Consider the following 18,093-nt stretch of genomic DNA (forward strand, 5'->3'; position numbering starts at 1 on the left):
TATCGAAAGCAAGAAGGACAAGTTTTCCATAATAGCAAAATGATTCAGCGAATACAGAAGGACACAAAATATAGTGGAAGGTTCAGAAACATTTTAGGTAGCCGGAGGGTTTTAGCTGTGTGACAAGACTTGCTGTTCTTGTTTTTTGTTAGATTTTACGGATGAAATGCTAATGATAAATATTATAAGTTCCCCAGATAATATTTTCGCTTTTTCCAGCAGTCACCCTGGACCATGCCTTTTAAACTGCAAGGTTTTTTTATATGTTTTTCAAATTGTATGTGAACCTCATTTCTCTCTTATGAAAATTATATTCATGCACATTATGTGTATCTTATGTTCCTGTGTGTCATATGATATATAGTAGTTTTTTTTAAGGAATAGTAGTCACAATGTACATGCATATTGCTTAGCTAATTACGGATGTTAATAAAATCAACTGATGTACATTGTATGGTTTGTATATGTGTTCCTGTATGTCTACATGTAGTTGTTGTCCTGTTACGTGTTGACAAGACCACAGGAAGAATAGCTACAATATACTTGTACATCATGCTAACTGTGGATCTGAATAAAGTCAAAAGTCAAACAGCAGGACAGAAAGCTTGCTAATGAAGTCCTTCTTTGAAATGATGTTGAAACGGAATTGCTGGCCAGCCAGAATGACGTATGGTTATAGCATGACCTCTTTATGGCGCCGACATGCGGCCATCTTGGCTGCACATTGATTAATATCAGCTCGTCTGTAAATTGTAGGAGCAATTCGTGACGAATTCTACACCGGAAATTAACCTGATCTAGTTAGGGTTGTGGGCAGCCAGGCATCAAAGCGAGGGCGTTGGAGCTGTTAAATCAAACAAGGAAACCAATCTAACAGGATGAACTCCAGTACCCTCAACAATGATCTTCAGATGATTTACAAGGTTCTCAGTCAGCTCTTCATTTTGTAGAAATCCTGACATTCAAAAGAACTACAGGGAATACACCAACACCCACGCCTTTTGCCATTATGCATTGATGCTTTGAGCTGTTGCATAGGTCCACGATCTTCAACACCCCAAACTAAAGTCCAAATAAATGCGCTGTAAGACCATGGAGGCTAATCTAGATTAAAGCAGACTGGTCTAGCCCTGGGCCACAAAACCTCCACAGTACCGGAACGTTCCGCCTATGTAAACCTGGAATACAGTATAAATCATGTAGACGTCGTTGCGCTCTATGGCCACGTAATGTTGTTGGGGGTCATCACAACATTATTATAGGTAAAACGTTTGCAAATAAAAATTATCATGTCTGTGTCAGACAATTGCAATAATGTTCACCTCTACTGTAAATTGATACAGAAAATTCATATTACACTAAAAAAACTATCATGTAGAACATATTTTCTTATGTATATAGACTGCACAACGTACAGTTCTCATAGATCACCCCTGTATGTGGAATGGCCTCCTCTTGGCCCTGCGGTGAATTGGAAATCAATCAGCTAGTAGGACTTGGAAATCACGGTAATAAATAGTCAGGAGCTCGGGGTGGATCGACAGTCACTCAGACGGGCTGGAGACCTGCACAGCAGCCTGAAACAATCCAGCAGCGAGAATGGGAGAACGACTGGGGAGAACGTAAGCGGCCCGAAGCTAGACGGTCTGCCATACCAGACGGAACTGCCATACGAAGCCGATCCCAACATAACAAATCGCAAGGTAAGAGCCCTCGTTAACGTATAAAAAACGTCCGCCTACAATATTCTCAATGCCTTACCGATTCTGATTATTCCATAGAACGCTTTGCTTATAACCTCACCTTGTATATATATATTTGGGCGAACTAAACGTCTAATATGAAAGATTGATATTGATATTGACATTGATATTGATATTGCAAATGGTTGCTCGCCCGAAACTCTTCGTCCTTTTGCAACTGCCATACGAGTTAAGAAGCGTATCAAACCAAACCCTCCCTAAAGAAGAACGGGGGTTAACTGGTAGTTTGTGCATCCATACCGCTCATATTGCAAAAATAATATTGTGCTGATGTCAACCTTGATATCTTGGATGGATTTGGGTAATATACGTATAGAATGAGGGCTTGATATATTCGAACAGAGAATGGTTATTCACCTGATTCACTGGAAACTGTTCGTCCTTTTGCTCAAATGGAGTGAAAGCAAATTGAATCTCTTTTCACACCATGAAATATTTGTCATATTCCGTCTTCACGAAACTATAGACAGACAGTTGTAGTGGTAAGTATAAAATGGCGAGGAGCGTTCGTTCGTGCACTTGTTATATTATAGGAAGCGCTTTAGAAGACACGATTGCAGGATCTGTAAGCATATTGGGATGGTGCCAACGTAATTTCTGTTCATGAGATTCACTACATACATTGCTACCGTTTGATATACTAGGATTTCTCTTTATGGATTCAAACAGCAAACTCAAGTACATATTGATATTGTGTCCTGCATTGTGCAGATAGGGCAAAATAAGAACATGGCCTAAACGTACCAGTAATTGAAAAGCACATTCTCAACCCATACTACGTAGTCTTTGTAAATGTAAAACGCAAACGCTTCATAAATTGGCATTGGAATTCTTTCGGCATTTCATTAAGTTACACTTTGAGCCTTGACAGAATGCATACTGCAGAAAATTAGATTCAAAGATCATACTTCTGATGCCTCCCTGTCTACTGTAACATCGCCGTTGTTGTTTTAATTCCCTAATTTAAATCCACGTTATAGATGCTGTTATTATCAGTCATACAGAGTGGTTAACAAGGTCTTAAGATTCAAGTCTCTTGATTCATATTCTTTTCATGCATACATATCAACACTAGTATTTCAAATTCCCTTGAATTCGAGTCTCTCTCTCTCTCTGTTTGTTTGTTTGTGTTTGTTTGTGTTTGTGTGTGTATGTGTGTGTGTGTGTGTGTGTGTGTTTGTGTGTATGTGTATGTGTTTGCTTGTGAACAGCACAACTCGAGAAGATATGGATAGGTATTTAGGTATATTGGCATGTCTAATAGTAATGTTAGGTGCGGAAAAAAATGAAGAAATTATTAGACTACATTATGGACCTCCTGCTACTTCAGAAGGACTACCGGTTCAGATATCCTCTGTTCTAGATATGCTGTGGTCGTGATTTTATACAAGCAGAGAGCTCTGGACTCATGAAGAAGTGGCGTGGTGTGTGCCAGTTCAGAAATATACTATTCTTCTCATATAACCTTGCTGGTACCACCTGCCCATGGCGTGCATGTAAAACTGGTCTGTTGAATGCAGATAAGACTGGGATTGCTATTTGATTGTGACTAGCGCGATCAATGGTGGAGATTGTAGCGGAGTTCATATAAATCACAGGATTAGTTTATTACGCATCTAGGACGAAAGGGACAGAAATCTTAATTATACTGACACTAACAAGGATTTAGTGGTGATTTAAGATACGAACCTTAGTATGGAAGAAGGAATCTTTAGGTGGTCTGCATTCTATGGTATTAGGGACGTACGTATTGTGTGATTACCTCCATGATAAATGAACTTCTAGTTTTTGGCATGTCTCTGTGTGCGTGTCTGTGTGTTTGTGATTCCGGATATTTGTGGCCGGCTAGGTCTACAACTCCTGAATCGATTTAACGATATTTGGTATGTAAATAGGGGTTGGAAAGACGAAGGTCAAGGTTGGCTTTGAGCCCCTGGTGTGAAGATGTGAAGTTCTGGTCTGGTATATGTGATATACTACATATGACAGAGCCTAAAGGCACGCATTGCTATTACATCCTACTTTGGCGCTCAGAAATGGAATATCCTCCAGAAATGGAATCTTGACTTCTCGTCTTCCCGGTTCGCGGAATCGACGTTTCCTGACATCCTCGAACACTTCCCAACTCATTGGCGCTTCCTGAAGAAGCGATAAATGATGAGGTGTCCGGGAATGTAGCACTCAAGACTCAATCACGGTCTCATGAAGGTGCTCCGGTAAAGAAAGTATGCAGTACGAGTATATATCATGGCATTGAGAGCATAGTTTCATCCCAAATAGCTGTGAATTCGCAAAGCCTAAAAGTACGCATTGCTATTACATCCTATTTTGGCGCTCAGAAATGGTATATTCTCCGTCTATGAAGGTGTTAGGGAAAGTTGGGAATGATAGTCTGGGCTGTCTACCGACCTCTCTTCTCGACGTTTCCTGACATCCTCGTACATTTCCGAGTCCATTAGCACCTCCTGAAGAAGCGATAAATGATGAGGTGTCCGGGAATGTAGCACTCAAGACTCAATCACGGTCTCATGAAGCTGCTCCGGTAAAGAAAGCATGCAGTATATCATGATATCGAAAGTATACTTCCTGTAAACTCCTGTAAACTCCTGCTTTAAGATGCTAACTTTTAATTTGCACAGGTATGAGAACTCACAGAGCCTAGAGGCACGCATTGCTATTACACCCTACTTTGGGGCTCAGTAATGGTATATCCTCCATTTTTGAAGGTGATCGGCAAAGTTGGAAACGATATTCTTGACTTCTCGTCTTCCTAGAATCGGCATTTCCTGACATCCTCGTACATTTCCGAGTCCATTAGCGCTTCCTGAAGAAGCGATAAATGATGAGGTGTCCGGGAATGTACCACTCAAGACTCCATCACGGTCTCATGAAGGTGCTCCGGTAAAGAAAGTATGCAGTATATATCATGGCATAGAGAGTACAGCTTCATCCCAAATGGCTGTGAATTCGCAGAGACTAGAGGTACGCATTGCTATTACATCCTATTTTGGCGCTCAGAAATGGTATATTCTCCGTCTTTGAAGGTGTTCAGTAAAGTTGGGAATGATAGTCTTGACTGTCTACAGACCTCTCTTCTCGACGTTTCCTGACATCCTCGTACATTTCCGAGTCCATTAGCACTTCCTGAAGAAGCGATAAATGATGAGGTGTCCGGGAATGTAGCACTCAAGACTCAACCACGCTCTCATGAAGCCGCTCCGGTAAAGAAAGTATGCAGTATATTCATGGCGTTGAGAGTATAGTTCCATCCCAAATGGCTGCACACCGGCTCGTTTAACGATATAAACACAGCAGGATACTGGATTTGTTGCAAAATGAATGACGATGGTTGCCACAGGCTACGCTCCCACTTCTCAAAAGGATTGCGACAGTGCATTTGCGGATACGTCAATCACTCAAAGTGTTACTTTATATGGGAAGGAGGGGCAGAAAAGGCATATGGGAAGGAGGGGCAGAAAAGGCGCACCGTGCGATGGAAATGACTTGGAAATGATTCTAGTAGCGCCATTTGACTTGGAGCGTAAAATAAATCTAAGAGTAACATGACAGCAGCCGTGGATATATCCGGACACGAAATATGTAGCAAGAACATTATGAATACTTCATCGCTAGTAAAAGTGATTTAATTTTTGACATGCTGACGAAATGTACAAGATATATATTGTAATGCTGAAAACATTGGCAATATTGCTACATAATGATTGGAATGATATATGCTTGAGATTTCCATTGTCAAGTTGAATATATCTGACTGTGTAACTTTATTATGATTTAGACGAAGCCTGGAAACATAACATTAACCGCAAACCAGAACGAATCGTATTCAGTTCGCCAATGTTTTATCCATGTGTGCAACGAAGCATACCAGTATGCCGTTACATAACTTGTAATGTGCCGTGCAATACTTATATTTTGCAGTATGCTCTCAAATAACAAGGATGTTTCCGTTATGTACTTAATATTGAATCATTAGTTTTGTATATTAGAGGATACAAACATCGACAGTAACCTCATTCTCATTCAAAAGGTCCACATAGAATGCGAATGAGATTGAGAAAGAAAGTGAACTTTTCTTTCATCTCGTTTTTGTTCCTACCCATTACCATCTACTGCAGAGGGTGTGAAATAACCATACAGCGAGTCAGTTAAACGGCCGAACTCACAGAGTGGTATATTGAAGTCGGTTTATTGCCAATAGCTTTTATAGATGGAAATACAATTCCGTCCGGCCATCAAGCAGGTCTGGTGATTTTATTTGGTGGTGAGTGCATGGTTCTGCACAGGGGATTACGAAAATGGTCTACTATCGGGTCACATTAGACGTACGATCATCGTGCGACAAACATTCTTGGGTTAGTCGTGCATGGGTCGTACGAATGTCAGGAAAAAAAACGCCCGCTCTAGTATGGACATTTAAATTCATACTGTGGTTGTCTGCAATGGCTCCAATAAAGGTATCGGTGTGTATTCAGAACTTAGTTAGTCATGCACGGGTCGTGTATGAGTCGTACGAATGTCAGCTGTCTTGTTGCGGAAAGGGTTCCTTGCCGGGGCTGGTTCTTCCACAGTCTGCTTGAAAATCCAACACATCAGAATGGAAAGACGCCGGCCTACAATGAGCGTTGTTTGAGTATCGAGCTGCTGTTTGCCTCCATTGTAAAAGTCAAATTGGATTGGTATAATTTTCAGGAGAAAGTGAATGTCCTTAATTTGTACCAAAAATTGAATGGGAATTCGACTGTTTGCATATTTGGTACGCCTACGACATTCAAAATACAATCAAGCAATAGTTGCTAGCCAAACGCTTGCTTGGATCTGTTCATATCATTATTATCTGTACAAATCACAGTCTTGCATAATATATACATGGTCTCTACGCTAGGCTTAAACGCAGAAGTTGACCTTTAACATTAGGGACATCTTAGGCTGTGACATCCTTATGTGTTGCCACCCTTCCCCTACTATACAGTGTGAAGTTAACGTTCAGGATAGACAGAGTGCCATTCTGTAAGCATCAGTTATCTTGATGTATTGTACAATATCGATTTTAGTTTCATTCATTACATTACTGGTTTGGCTACAGCATGACATACGACAGAGGCTACCCAAGGGCAAAACATGGCCAGGGTGATAAAAACAAGAAAACTTCTCAAAATAACAGGCTTTTGATGGCTCACGATTTTCAAAGTTGGCTAGGTTTTCTTGTGCTTCTCTTTGTGGAGTTTCCCCGGGAAGGGAGTTTGCTGTCTCGAGACGGGGCGAAACTCCATTCCACAGCAAACTCCATTCCACAGCAAACAGAACCAGCCCCGTTCGAAGACTGCAACGCAACAGAGGCTATAAATGATTCAGAATGTGCTAATCTTACAATCAAGGCTAGGGACACTATGCCAGTTGATAGACTGCAGTAAGAAAGACTAGCAACATCGTTGAAATCCCGTCGATATATCGGTGTGAAAATCTATTACAGCTTTTACGTGCGACTGAAAAAAATCAATAATGGCCACTAGGAAACTTGTGAAAGAAGTCTGGTGGTGAGAGAACAAAAATAGGACTGCTCTTGCATCGACAGTGAATTCAAAGTGGTTGTCTGCAATAGCTTTAAGAAAGATATCAGTTTGTATGCAGAACTTCAGATGTTTTGAGGCTTTGTTTGGAAAGACATGCATCTTCATCTAAGTATGCATACCCCGCATATCCAATCTCCGAATTACCCTGAATGAAAACGTGATTAATGAACAAATTATGGCTTCCGTACTGAAGATTGATGGGCCCCTTTTGGCGACATTATGAGCAACCATGTTTCATTAGGAGAAGCCTTGTTACGCCGCCTTGGCTAAATATCCTCAAGGCAAACCTAAAACATATATTCATCAACGGCGCTAACGTAGTTATCCTTAAACGTACTTAATGCCTTCGTGAACAGAGACTTTGTTTTCGGTATGTCTGGTTGCTTGTGTTCTATTGTGTTCGTACGTATTTGAATTGTCAGTATAATGGCAGGAAGTGAGTGTCATCGCAAAGAGCAGACTTCCTGGACTGACAGGAAATAAAATGTATCAGGTATGACAGACATCCCAGGTCATGGGGTCAATGGCAGAGACTGCTAATCCAGGGGGAGGTATGGTTTTTGTTTTCCAAATTCACGGGGACCTGTGTGATATTTAGATGGCAACAAGATTTTCTGAATTTTTTCCGTATTCCAGTCACGTAAAATGTCAAGATGTGATTAATTAAAATATTGACACATGCCATGTTGGTCAATACCTTATTTGCGTATCCAATAATCTACAATTAAGACTTACGAGAAAGTCAGAATATTTCACGTATGCGTGAGATTCTTTAAGTATTCTTTCTGGCAAAGGCGTAGAATCCCACACCCATTTCGTCAGCAGGTATAAAGGTTTGTCCTCTTCCATAATGGTTGATATTGGCGCCTTGAGATGAAATTACTTTCCATGACTAGACATGTCCCACAGTTGGATTTCTGCCATGCATATCTGTAGTTTCCTTTGGGGCTTGTCAGCTGGAATTGGTCTCATTTGTATAAAAGTAATTATAAGGTTCAACGACCTATGGTTGAGGTACTATAACTCTAATAATCATAATATCCTTTCCAATTAGTACTTTTGCTTGTAAAATTTACGAAGCGATTGATAATCAAAATGAAACGAAGATTTTATCACATGGGCCATTTGGGTGCGTTCATCAGGCACGGGAAGCTATCATGAACAGGTTTATCATTAAAAATTAGTTATGAATATCTTATCCGTCGAGACGTTATTTTATTTGTAGCTGTCCCTTAGTGATGTAATCTACTTTTATTTTTCAGTAATGAAAATTTACGACAAAAGAACGTTAATGATTTGACTTGGCATTGAACACAGCATAGCTTTCTGTTATCATCTTGAAGAATATTTGATAGCGCTGACAGCACTCGCATTAGTGCCTGCATATTGACAGGTAGGGTTGCCTTGGCTGAACCTTGGCATTGACCACTTTAAAGGACGCCGCCGTCAACTACATGAAGGGAAAAGTGCATCAAGTCTTCAGCAGACGCCTTCTAAGTAGAATGTTATCGGATTCTCTTGCCGTCCTGAATACCAACTGCGGGGCATATTGATTTAGCGTATCGCTTGAGTCGACAGGCGACCTCTTTATTCTCGTCAGATGCTATCACGAAGCTTTTTGTATGTACAAGGTTTCATTACGCTGCACTTGCGAATGCTTTCAATCTTACAAATAGCTTATCCCGAGTTCAATACCGTAAGAAATTTTTGTTCGGCGCACGTACTTGATTTTACAATATGTCTTATCACTGCTGGAGTTAGAAAGGGTCATTCTGTGAACAAGGTCGACGGAGATTGACCGAAAATTTAGAGGGGTAAGTCCCTATAGTTAATTCAGTGTTGGAAGTAAAGTTCAGCATTTTTTTTTCTATAATGTATTCTACCAACACACATGAACTTTCGTGCTAATGTTAGATTGTTACAAAGGTTTCCAAAATGTTAGAACAAAAGGCAATTGACTCCATGTCTCTTCATATCTTTGCAGGCTTAGTGACAACGTCATGGATTACCAGCGCCTAAACGACAGCGACAAGCCGGTTACCTTAAACGTCGGTGGTCACATCTACACTACCGCGTTCTCCACCCTCACCAGATATCCCGACAGCACCCTCGGGGTCCTGTTCGGCGGACAGAAGTCCGCCATGTTGGATGACAGAGGGAACTACTTTCTGGATCGGGACGGGGAGATTTTCCGCTACGTGCTGAACTATCTCCGCACGGGGCAGCTCAATCTCCCGTCAAAGTTCCCGAACTTTGACCTACTGTGTGCCGAGGCGGAGTACTACCAGATTCCAGGGTTGGGAGTTGCCTTAGCAAAATACAGAGTAAGACTATTCTGCCATTGATTGTCTTAGTAAAGGCAAGAGTAGCTATGCCTTCGGTTCTATTATAATGCAAAATTAAAAGCCCCTTATTGAAACTAATGATATGTTTTAATGTTATGCAAAAAACATGCTTGGGTTTATATTACTAGATTTTCGTCACTATGTAATTTTTATACAGTACTATAAAGATAATTGGCTTCAATCTAGAAGTTTGGGTGCTATACATTCCAATTACATTGTACAAATTGACATACACTGTACACAATGTTACCATTGTTTCACAATTGAGTTATGTAAGTCCTGTATCTGCGCTATTGTATTACCAAATTCAATGAACAGTTATAATGACAATTTTTCCAGGCCGGTTTGGGGAACATCTGTGTGATTCTGGATGTCAGCCCGGAAGGATCTTCCCTCGGCGTCTTCGGCGCTCGGAATCTTCTCGAAGAAACCCTGGGAACAACATCCGGGAAATTCCGCAGCCAGTACTACAGCGACTGCGTGGTGAAGGCCGTGGAGATCTTTGACAAGCTCACTGCTCGCGGGTTCATCCTGCAAGGTGCAACAGCGACCTCTAGCGAGACCGAGGAGAACGGCCTCAACCAGCAGCAGACGTGGACATTCTGTCGTTCCTGTTACACTTGATTAAAAACGTTGCCATTGGACATCGTCCAACTATCTAATCGACAAAAGACGTATAGTTGCCTTGTTATGTAAATATTCAGAAAATATAGTATACGATTTGTCGTCTGTGCCAATGGTAGAAACGTCACTCAAATGTAACATTTATACCAACATTTTATTCATAACTGAAGAGTGACGTTGTATACTTATACATTTACAGATCACAAAACAACAAGATTGAAGTTAAATTACAATAGATGCTATCGATATGTTCACTCCTATGTATCTATGAAACACCCAATCACCAGTTATAGCTTGCGCATGCAATATAAAACTCCACTCTCTGCCAATCCAGAATATATACTATCTGAATAGAACATATGGCAAGAAACATAACCTAAATTGCTTTCATGTCCAAAAGTTCGTTAAATTACGTTTACAAGATACTTTCTTTAGGTCTTCAACAATAGCTACAGAGAGGTTAGAACAGGCGGCTTTCACAGCGAATTTGCACTTCGTTTCAAAGTCTCCGTCATGCAATAGAAAAATCGTTCGGCCGACAAGTCTGTTAGCTTTTCTTGATAACATCGTCGGCAGTAATTAAATACACCCAATATTCTATCGATCATTCCATGATTTTGAGAGATCGGTCAATGATTGCAAGTCTGTTCAATGCAATGGGTAGATATTCAAGTGAAAATGTCTTACGAGTCTCTAGAGAGTTAAAAATTCCACGGCATTCTGGCTGTCATTAGATACGGCCTAAGCTGGTAGTATGAGTGGTAGGTGCATTGTATGAAGGCCAAGTGTATTCCCATATTGTCCTGTCCAGCCGCACCAAACGTTGCACCAGAATAAAAGCTCAGAAATTTCCAGAGCGCAACTCCATAGTTTCTCAACACTGAAAGATGCCCACTGAAGTATTGGGCACGGAAGAACATCTCATTGTGCATGCAAAAACGATTGTCCACCTTATATTCATTGTGATAAATAAACAGATCTAGAATAAACAATTGTACGATATGAAATACAAATTGATCGTCCACCAGTCGTTCTTTTGTGTTATCTAACAATGTGTCTTCATGTGTTGCTTCACACCATTCAGCCTGGCGAATTTCTTGCCACACTCGTCACATTCGTAAGGTTTCTCACCGGTGTGCTTTCGCATGTGTTCCACCAAGGACCCGTTCTGTGTGAACTGTTTGTGGCATTCCGGGCATGTATGTGGTCTCTCACCGGTGTGAGTCCGCATATGTTCCTTCAAGCTGTCGAGAAGACTGAACTGTTTCGGACAACGATCGCACGCGTATGGTCTCTCACCGGTGTGCGCGCGAATGTGCCTTTTTAAATCGCTCATCTGTGCGAACGTCTTTTTGCACTGTTCACAGGAGAATGGTCTCTCACCGGTGTGAACGAGAGTGTGCTGTTGTAAGTGTCCCAGTCGGGTGAAACTCTTCTCACACACACCGCACTTATACGGTTTCTCGCCGGAATGAATGCGCACGTGGTCCTTTAACCTGCTAAGCTGAGTAAACCGCTTTCTGCACTCCTGGCACTGATATGGCTTTTCACCGGTGTGAGACCGCTTGTGGGATGCTAAAGTGCTCATTACGCTAAACCGCTTGTTACAGACATCACATTGGTACGGCTTTTCACCTGTGTGTGTTCTTTTGTGTCTCGTCAAGTCGATCCGCCACGTAAAAGACTTGTCACACACGTTGCAGGTAAATGGCGTCTCACCGGTGTGTGTCCTCGTGTGTTGTTTCAAGTCTCCCAGGCGAGAAAATTGCTTACTGCACGAGTTACAGCTATATGGTCTCTCACCGGTGTGAGTTCGCATGTGTTCCGCTAGGGCGGTTGCCACGCTGAACTGTTTCGGGCATTCCATGCACTTGTGTGGTCTCTCACCGGTATGCGTGAAAATGTGCCGTTTCAAGTCACCTTGCTGACAGAAAGCCATGTCGCATTGCGCGCACTGGTAAGGTCTCTCACCGGTGTGAACACGCAGGTGGTTCTTCAAATCGGAAGAGCGAGTGAAGCGTCGACTACACTGACCACACAGGTATGGTCTCTCACCGGTGTGAGTGAGCAGGTGTTGCTTGAGATGATGCTTCAGAAGGAACCGCTTGTCGCAAACCTCGCACTTAAAGCGCCGCTCACAGTCGCGACTGGCTGTATGTGCTTGCAGGGTCTCCGCATCACAGAAGGTACTGGTGCATAGTTTGCACTTGAGCTCTGAAGATGATTCAACATCCCCAAGGTCATTCATATGAGCAGGCATTCCAAATGTTGTGGCAGTCTCCATGTTGGTTCTTTAAACTCTATAAGACAAACAATTCAGATATTAGAACATGTTCTCAAACGGGCAATGAATTAGTTTAGTTCATTATTAAAGCCTCATTAAATTTTCTCCAATAACATCTGAGAACAGTACCTAATTTTCCCACAATCTTATGTCAGTTGTTTTGTTTTTGATGACAGCAGTGTTTAAAAAAAGGAGTGTTGATACCTCATTTGTGATTACTTTGAAAGGGTACAGAACCAAGCTGCCCGATTCTGCACAAACAACTATAACAGGGGTTTTAGTGTTACCAAAACGAAAACAGATTTGCAGTGGATGTCACTTGAAGACAGAAGGAAAATGTCCAGACTTTCCATGATGTACAAAATGACCAATAAACTGGTGGACGTACCAACGGATAAGTATCTAATACCAGCTCAAAAAAGAACAAGAAACAGTCATGCCTTCAAATACCAGAGTTACCAACCTAGGATTGATGTGTTCAAAAATTCGTACTTTCCCAGAACTATCGTAGAGTGGAACTTGTTATCACCAAGTACAGTAGGGGATCTTTTCTCGGTAGTTTTAAAGAACGCTTGCAGATAGATGTGCAAATGTTAGGGGTAACGAGTCGTTCGGTGCAATATAACCAGCTGTTGCCGCGCCGCGTGCCTGCGAAGCTGGTGTGTTACGCCGAACGGCGATTATACCGGCTATATAGATACAGATACAGATACAGATATGCTTTCTGTTGCAACAAGTACTCTCCAAGCAGAGGTTGGTGGGAAAAATCGTGACCATTTCCTTTCATAATTTTTTTTCGACCGTTGGTGGGAAGGCCGGTCCAAAAAAAGAATATGAAAGAAATAGGTCACGATTTTTCCCACCAACCTTTGCTTGGAGAGTAGTTTGTAACCACGTTTCGGATAATGGTTCTACTCGGCCGGCTGGCTCCCCTAGCGTACTATTGGCCCTATCTATTCAATTTCTGCAATTAGACAACCGACCACGTAGCCTGGTAGAGGCTAATGTTTTATATACCTGCCGGCCTGTAACCTCTGCTAACCCTGGCGTCTCTGCGGTTACCTAATACATTGTGTGCATATGCACGAAATATGATACATGTGTATCTTTAGAAAACGTTGCACGGATGGTAGACAGTAGTTTGCGAATTCACCGAGTGGTATTATATTTATTACTGAAAGACATGTTTCTAATCTCAGTTGACTCGCACATGAATAATTCTGTTCCAAAGAATGCGTAGGGGATTAAGTTAGGGTCAAGAACTCGTGCCTTCTCAAGTATGTGGCCCTGGCTCTCTGGGCGCAGTCTTCAAGGTGACTGTACCGTTGCCCAAATAAACAAGATAACACAATGGAGTTCTGCGTTCTTCATGCCAACTTTCACGCCGATACACATCATCCTACACAAAAATATAAAATATAGCTCACAAAACATCTAGATCTAGAGTATAGAGTATAGAGTATGACTTACCTTTTACTGCCAAGTCCACGACACATACGTACACCTAAACTCTATGCGGTAAGTTCCTACAATTACTACTTAGCGGAACAAGCCACCTCATTACACACAATAATCGATAACTGACACGAATGTGGTATCATATAAAAGCCGCAACAGCTGCCATTTAAACACAAATAATTGACCCGTCAGTTGTCCAATTCATTTGTGATTAAAGCAAAACAAACACAGGCACCAGAGTTCCCAGTGGTCAGCTGTGTTCTATATCAATCGTCAGATAAGGACTTACAATATTACATCATGTCTGCCATTACCAAGAGCCCAATAACCAAGCCTGACTAAAATCGCGATCCCACGGAACTGTTTGAGCCATAGATTGTGTAAACACAGGCTACCCTACAATCCAACTATCACTGGCCTGTCCCAAAATGCAACGAAAATACGGCTGATTTCAGAAATGTTACATTGACTATAAAGAACGTTACGATCAAAACAGAAAAAGTACATTATCATACAGGTACCGCCCAGCCATGTGCCAAAATACATAAATATCTACCTAACCGATCGTAAAAAAACAGCTGCGTCAAAACTCGGACAATTTTAAAACCTTCTGCCAGAATGTAACCCTCCTTTCACGGAGGTGAAAAAAATTCATGAAGCATTAATCCTCTAGTACTAGTCCAAGTATTATATATTACTGCTTTGATATGCTGTGAGTTGATAGTGGCCAACGCATACCAAAGGCACATACAGAACACGACCCCGCCCCCAACACACACACACACACACACACACACCTCCCCCCTCCCCTCCCCCCGTTTAAAGCCGTCACGTACACGTGCACTTCCAACTCACCTTCTAACAGATGTCGGAAGGGACAACAGTGGCGTTTTGCGCAGCTGTGAGTTGAAAAGTGTAACGGTCCCACAAATGGACATCTCTTGCTAACAAATACCCGTGGAATGATAGGCGATTTCCACAGTCACTCCATACTAACCCCTCGGGCTAGACTCTATTGAAAGCTGATACATGTACTGTCCTATCAAATAACGGGTGAATGTTCAGCACATGGGAATTTTGGACGCGTTGTAATTGTACCAAGCTAACTCAATAATATGAACCTCCTTCAAAATGTGTGAAAACGCAACACATGCATTCATGTGATCTTAAGTAAGATACACAGATCTTGTTGGCAGAATTACCTGTTAAGTGAGAATCGTATTTTCATATATTGACATAACGGTTAAGTGTTCGTCCAAGAAGTCCTGGCTTCGAATCGCCTAACATGCCACCACTATGTTGTGCTATTTTCTTGGTTAAGAAGGGACTGAACACGACTTATACCCCATTTTAAAAATTGGTACCTGACTTCTGTTGAGGAGGTAAAAGGCGGTGGAAGAAGAGGGATGGGGTCCGATTGCCAATACTGTGTCCTAGACACAGTGGATAACAGCTCACTGCCTCTTCAGACTCAAAAAGACTATAGGACTACCTTCACCTACCTTTACTCAGAATTTGTCGTATCTCCTTACTCGCACCAGACCTTTAATTGGAACGATCTCACGTTCCTATCCTGACCTTGTCGTTGTTAGGTATAATACTAAACACAGCTGCCAGGTAAATGCACATACCGTGAGCTGTACCTATCGCATGCCTGTGTCCCTACCCTTCCGTTGCCATGACAACTAATCACCCGGATGATCGGCTGAATGACTGTGACCTTCACACAAAGTCAACCGTAACATGAAGGCGCAGACAACGGAACCATTTGCGTATTGACATTTGTTGGTTTTGGTAAAGTTTGCGGGGAAGAAGCCATACTTTTATTAAGTAGCCTGCCTATATTGGACCGAAAAGAACCGACCACAAACTTCAACTAAACTAAACACATCTCAAGCTACATTTTTAACATTACTAAGAAACGAGAAAAAGCCGAACAAATGTAATGTTATTAGAATAGTTTTAGATTAGTCTTAGAAACCATCTTAATGTCACCATGTGTACTGTATTACGACCTTTTGTATTTATATGTCTGTACTTAGCCCGATAGGGCCCCACTGTAAAGCAGTGTGATACACTGAGTTGGGCTACCCTGGCTAAAGAAAACAGAATTAATTATAGGGCATGAATGTGCAATAAAGGCCATTACGTTACGTTACGTTACGTTATGTTACGTTTACTAGAAAGATCAGACCATACTCCTTGGCCAGCTAACTCATCTGGAATGTTATGTGTTTTTATTTTTCCAATTTTTCTCATTTTTCCAGCGAGGCCAAGAACTCCACACGGACCTTATCATACGGACTTGAATATATACGCATGAGTAGACCCGCACTTTTGGCTTAAGCTAAGCTACTGTTTCGTCTTCAGAGCACGTTTTCTCTGTACATGTTTACAGACCACATTTCATGCCTACTGCTTATGAATATTTCATGAAGAAATTTATCCGATGATCATTTCATTAGCTTTAGTGTGATTAGCCAAATGTATATGGTTCAAGTTTATGCATAATTTATATTGGCTATTCAGAAATTGTTCAATAATGTGTTTGCCTTTTTATGTGTCACTGTGTAATTTGAGGGATTGCTCGAGAATGTAACATTTGATAGATGTTGAGAAATAAGGTCGAATATGATAGTGTGTCAGTGTTTGTGTGTATGTGTGAGTGTGCATATGAGTGTGTGTATGTGTATGCGTGTGTGTGTGCGTGTTATGTGTGTGTGTGTGTGTGTGATTACGTGTATGTTAAAATAAACAAAATTGAGAAAATTTCATTTTGTCCATTTTTATCCCTACCCACGACACTTCTAGTGATCTGTAACTCACTTCTCGTAACTGTCAGTCTTGTTGACATTTTTTTTTGGTCAAAACGGCATACACCGCCCTCTCTAAAGCTATATATAGAGCTAAGGATACAACCAACCGTACATGCGAATACGTACTGTCTACGTGCCAAAACGTGGGCAATCATTTTTTTTTATCCGTACGTGGTAAATACCGCCTCCGTACGAACTCGTAGGGAATCCGACGGATTTTGGAGCACGCAGACACGATGTCAAACTTAATGTGCAGACAAAACCTTGTGTGTCATCGGACTGCGAATTCGCCCCCGTACGTGCCAGTACGGGCGACGCGCCTGCCCTATACATCCTGACCGTTTTCAGAAATACGTGGTAGACGTGGCCTCCCAAGAAAACGTACGGACAAATTGCACGTACGGCTGGTTGCGCCCTTAGCTTAACCCGGATGCCGCAGTGGTTATAATGTGTACATGCCCATAAAGATAATATGATTTTTCAGAAAGCGTCACAAGGATGGCAAGTAGTAGTTTTGGAAGAATTTCTTGAGTGATTTTACATTGTCATTGACCGAAATACTGCTTCCACCTCTTTATACGTCTTGTATGCATATTTTCGTTAAAAGAATGATTAGGGCTTACAGTAACTTAAATCAACACATCTTTACAGATAGGTAGCACGTCGACAAAACAACTTGTACCAGGAACTAACAAAGGAGAAACTAGGCGTCAAACAATGCGTATCTTATACATTACACGTTAGACCTGACGTAGATTTTATGATTTTACTATGAATCAAGGGTAACATAGATCTACGCTAGGGTAACATATATCCAATATAACGTCCTTGATATATCTAAGCAAGGGTAACATAGATCTAACTACTGACGTCCAATTTTCAATTCACCTCAGCAATCGCAATCTAGATCTAATGGAAAACAGCGTCTAAGAGACGAACACAGATCTGTACCATACCTTTGTCCGTAGTTGCAGTGAGTCTTCTGTCTGTTCTCCAAAAACACCGTCTTGGTATCACGTACTAGCCCCGCTAGCAGGCTCCTTAGGGTCGTGTGATATCGCCATTGCCTGTTGTCATTATTGTATGTAACTCCTCTAGTGTTCTTGTGCCTGCTAACGTTGTTTTCTCCGCCACCGAACTAAGCCTACGTCGATACAGCCTCGTAAATGCACGTAGGACCCGGATGTCACGGCACCTGATAATATTTTGGTG

At 41.6% G+C, this 18,093-nt stretch overlaps 2 protein-coding genes across 2 annotated transcripts; one reads left to right on the forward strand and one right to left on the reverse strand.

Annotated features, from left to right (window-relative positions):
- Positions 1-1,470: 1,470 nt before the first annotated feature.
- Positions 1,471-10,330, forward strand: LOC118403611 (BTB/POZ domain-containing protein KCTD6-like). Its single transcript, XM_035802384.1, has 3 exons — positions 1,471-1,703; positions 9,339-9,678; positions 10,039-10,330. Exons 2-3 carry the CDS (start codon positions 9,355-9,357, stop codon positions 10,321-10,323), a joined length of 609 nt encoding a protein of 202 aa, XP_035658277.1. The 5' UTR covers positions 1,471-1,703; positions 9,339-9,354; the 3' UTR covers positions 10,324-10,330.
- An 11-nt stretch (positions 10,331-10,341) lies between these two features.
- On the reverse strand, positions 10,342-12,612 carry LOC118403598 (gastrula zinc finger protein XlCGF57.1-like). The gene has a single exon (XM_035802363.1). The coding sequence runs from the start codon at positions 12,605-12,607 to the stop codon at positions 11,369-11,371; it is 1,239 nt and encodes a 412-aa protein (XP_035658256.1). The 5' UTR covers positions 12,608-12,612; the 3' UTR covers positions 10,342-11,368.
- Between the last annotated feature and the right edge of the window lie 5,481 nt (positions 12,613-18,093).

Source organism: Branchiostoma floridae, chromosome 16, assembly GCF_000003815.2.
Source record: "Branchiostoma floridae strain S238N-H82 chromosome 16, Bfl_VNyyK, whole genome shotgun sequence".
NCBI classification, from domain to species: domain Eukaryota; kingdom Metazoa; phylum Chordata; class Leptocardii; order Amphioxiformes; family Branchiostomatidae; genus Branchiostoma; species Branchiostoma floridae.

What these genes read in the sequence shown, in the direction of transcription:
- LOC118403611 (XM_035802384.1), top strand. Translation starts at nt 9,355, where the DNA reads ATGGATTACCAGCGCCTAAACGACAGCGACAAGCCGGTTACCTTAAAC. An exon ending in TTGCCTTAGCAAAATACAGA is followed by an intron (nt 9,679 to 10,038) that starts GTAAGACTATTC and finishes CAATTTTTCCAG; the next exon opens with GCCGGTTTGGGGAACATCTG.
- LOC118403598 (XM_035802363.1), bottom strand. Translation starts at nt 12,607, where the DNA reads ATGGAGACTGCCACAACATTTGGAATGCCTGCTCATATGAATGACCTT.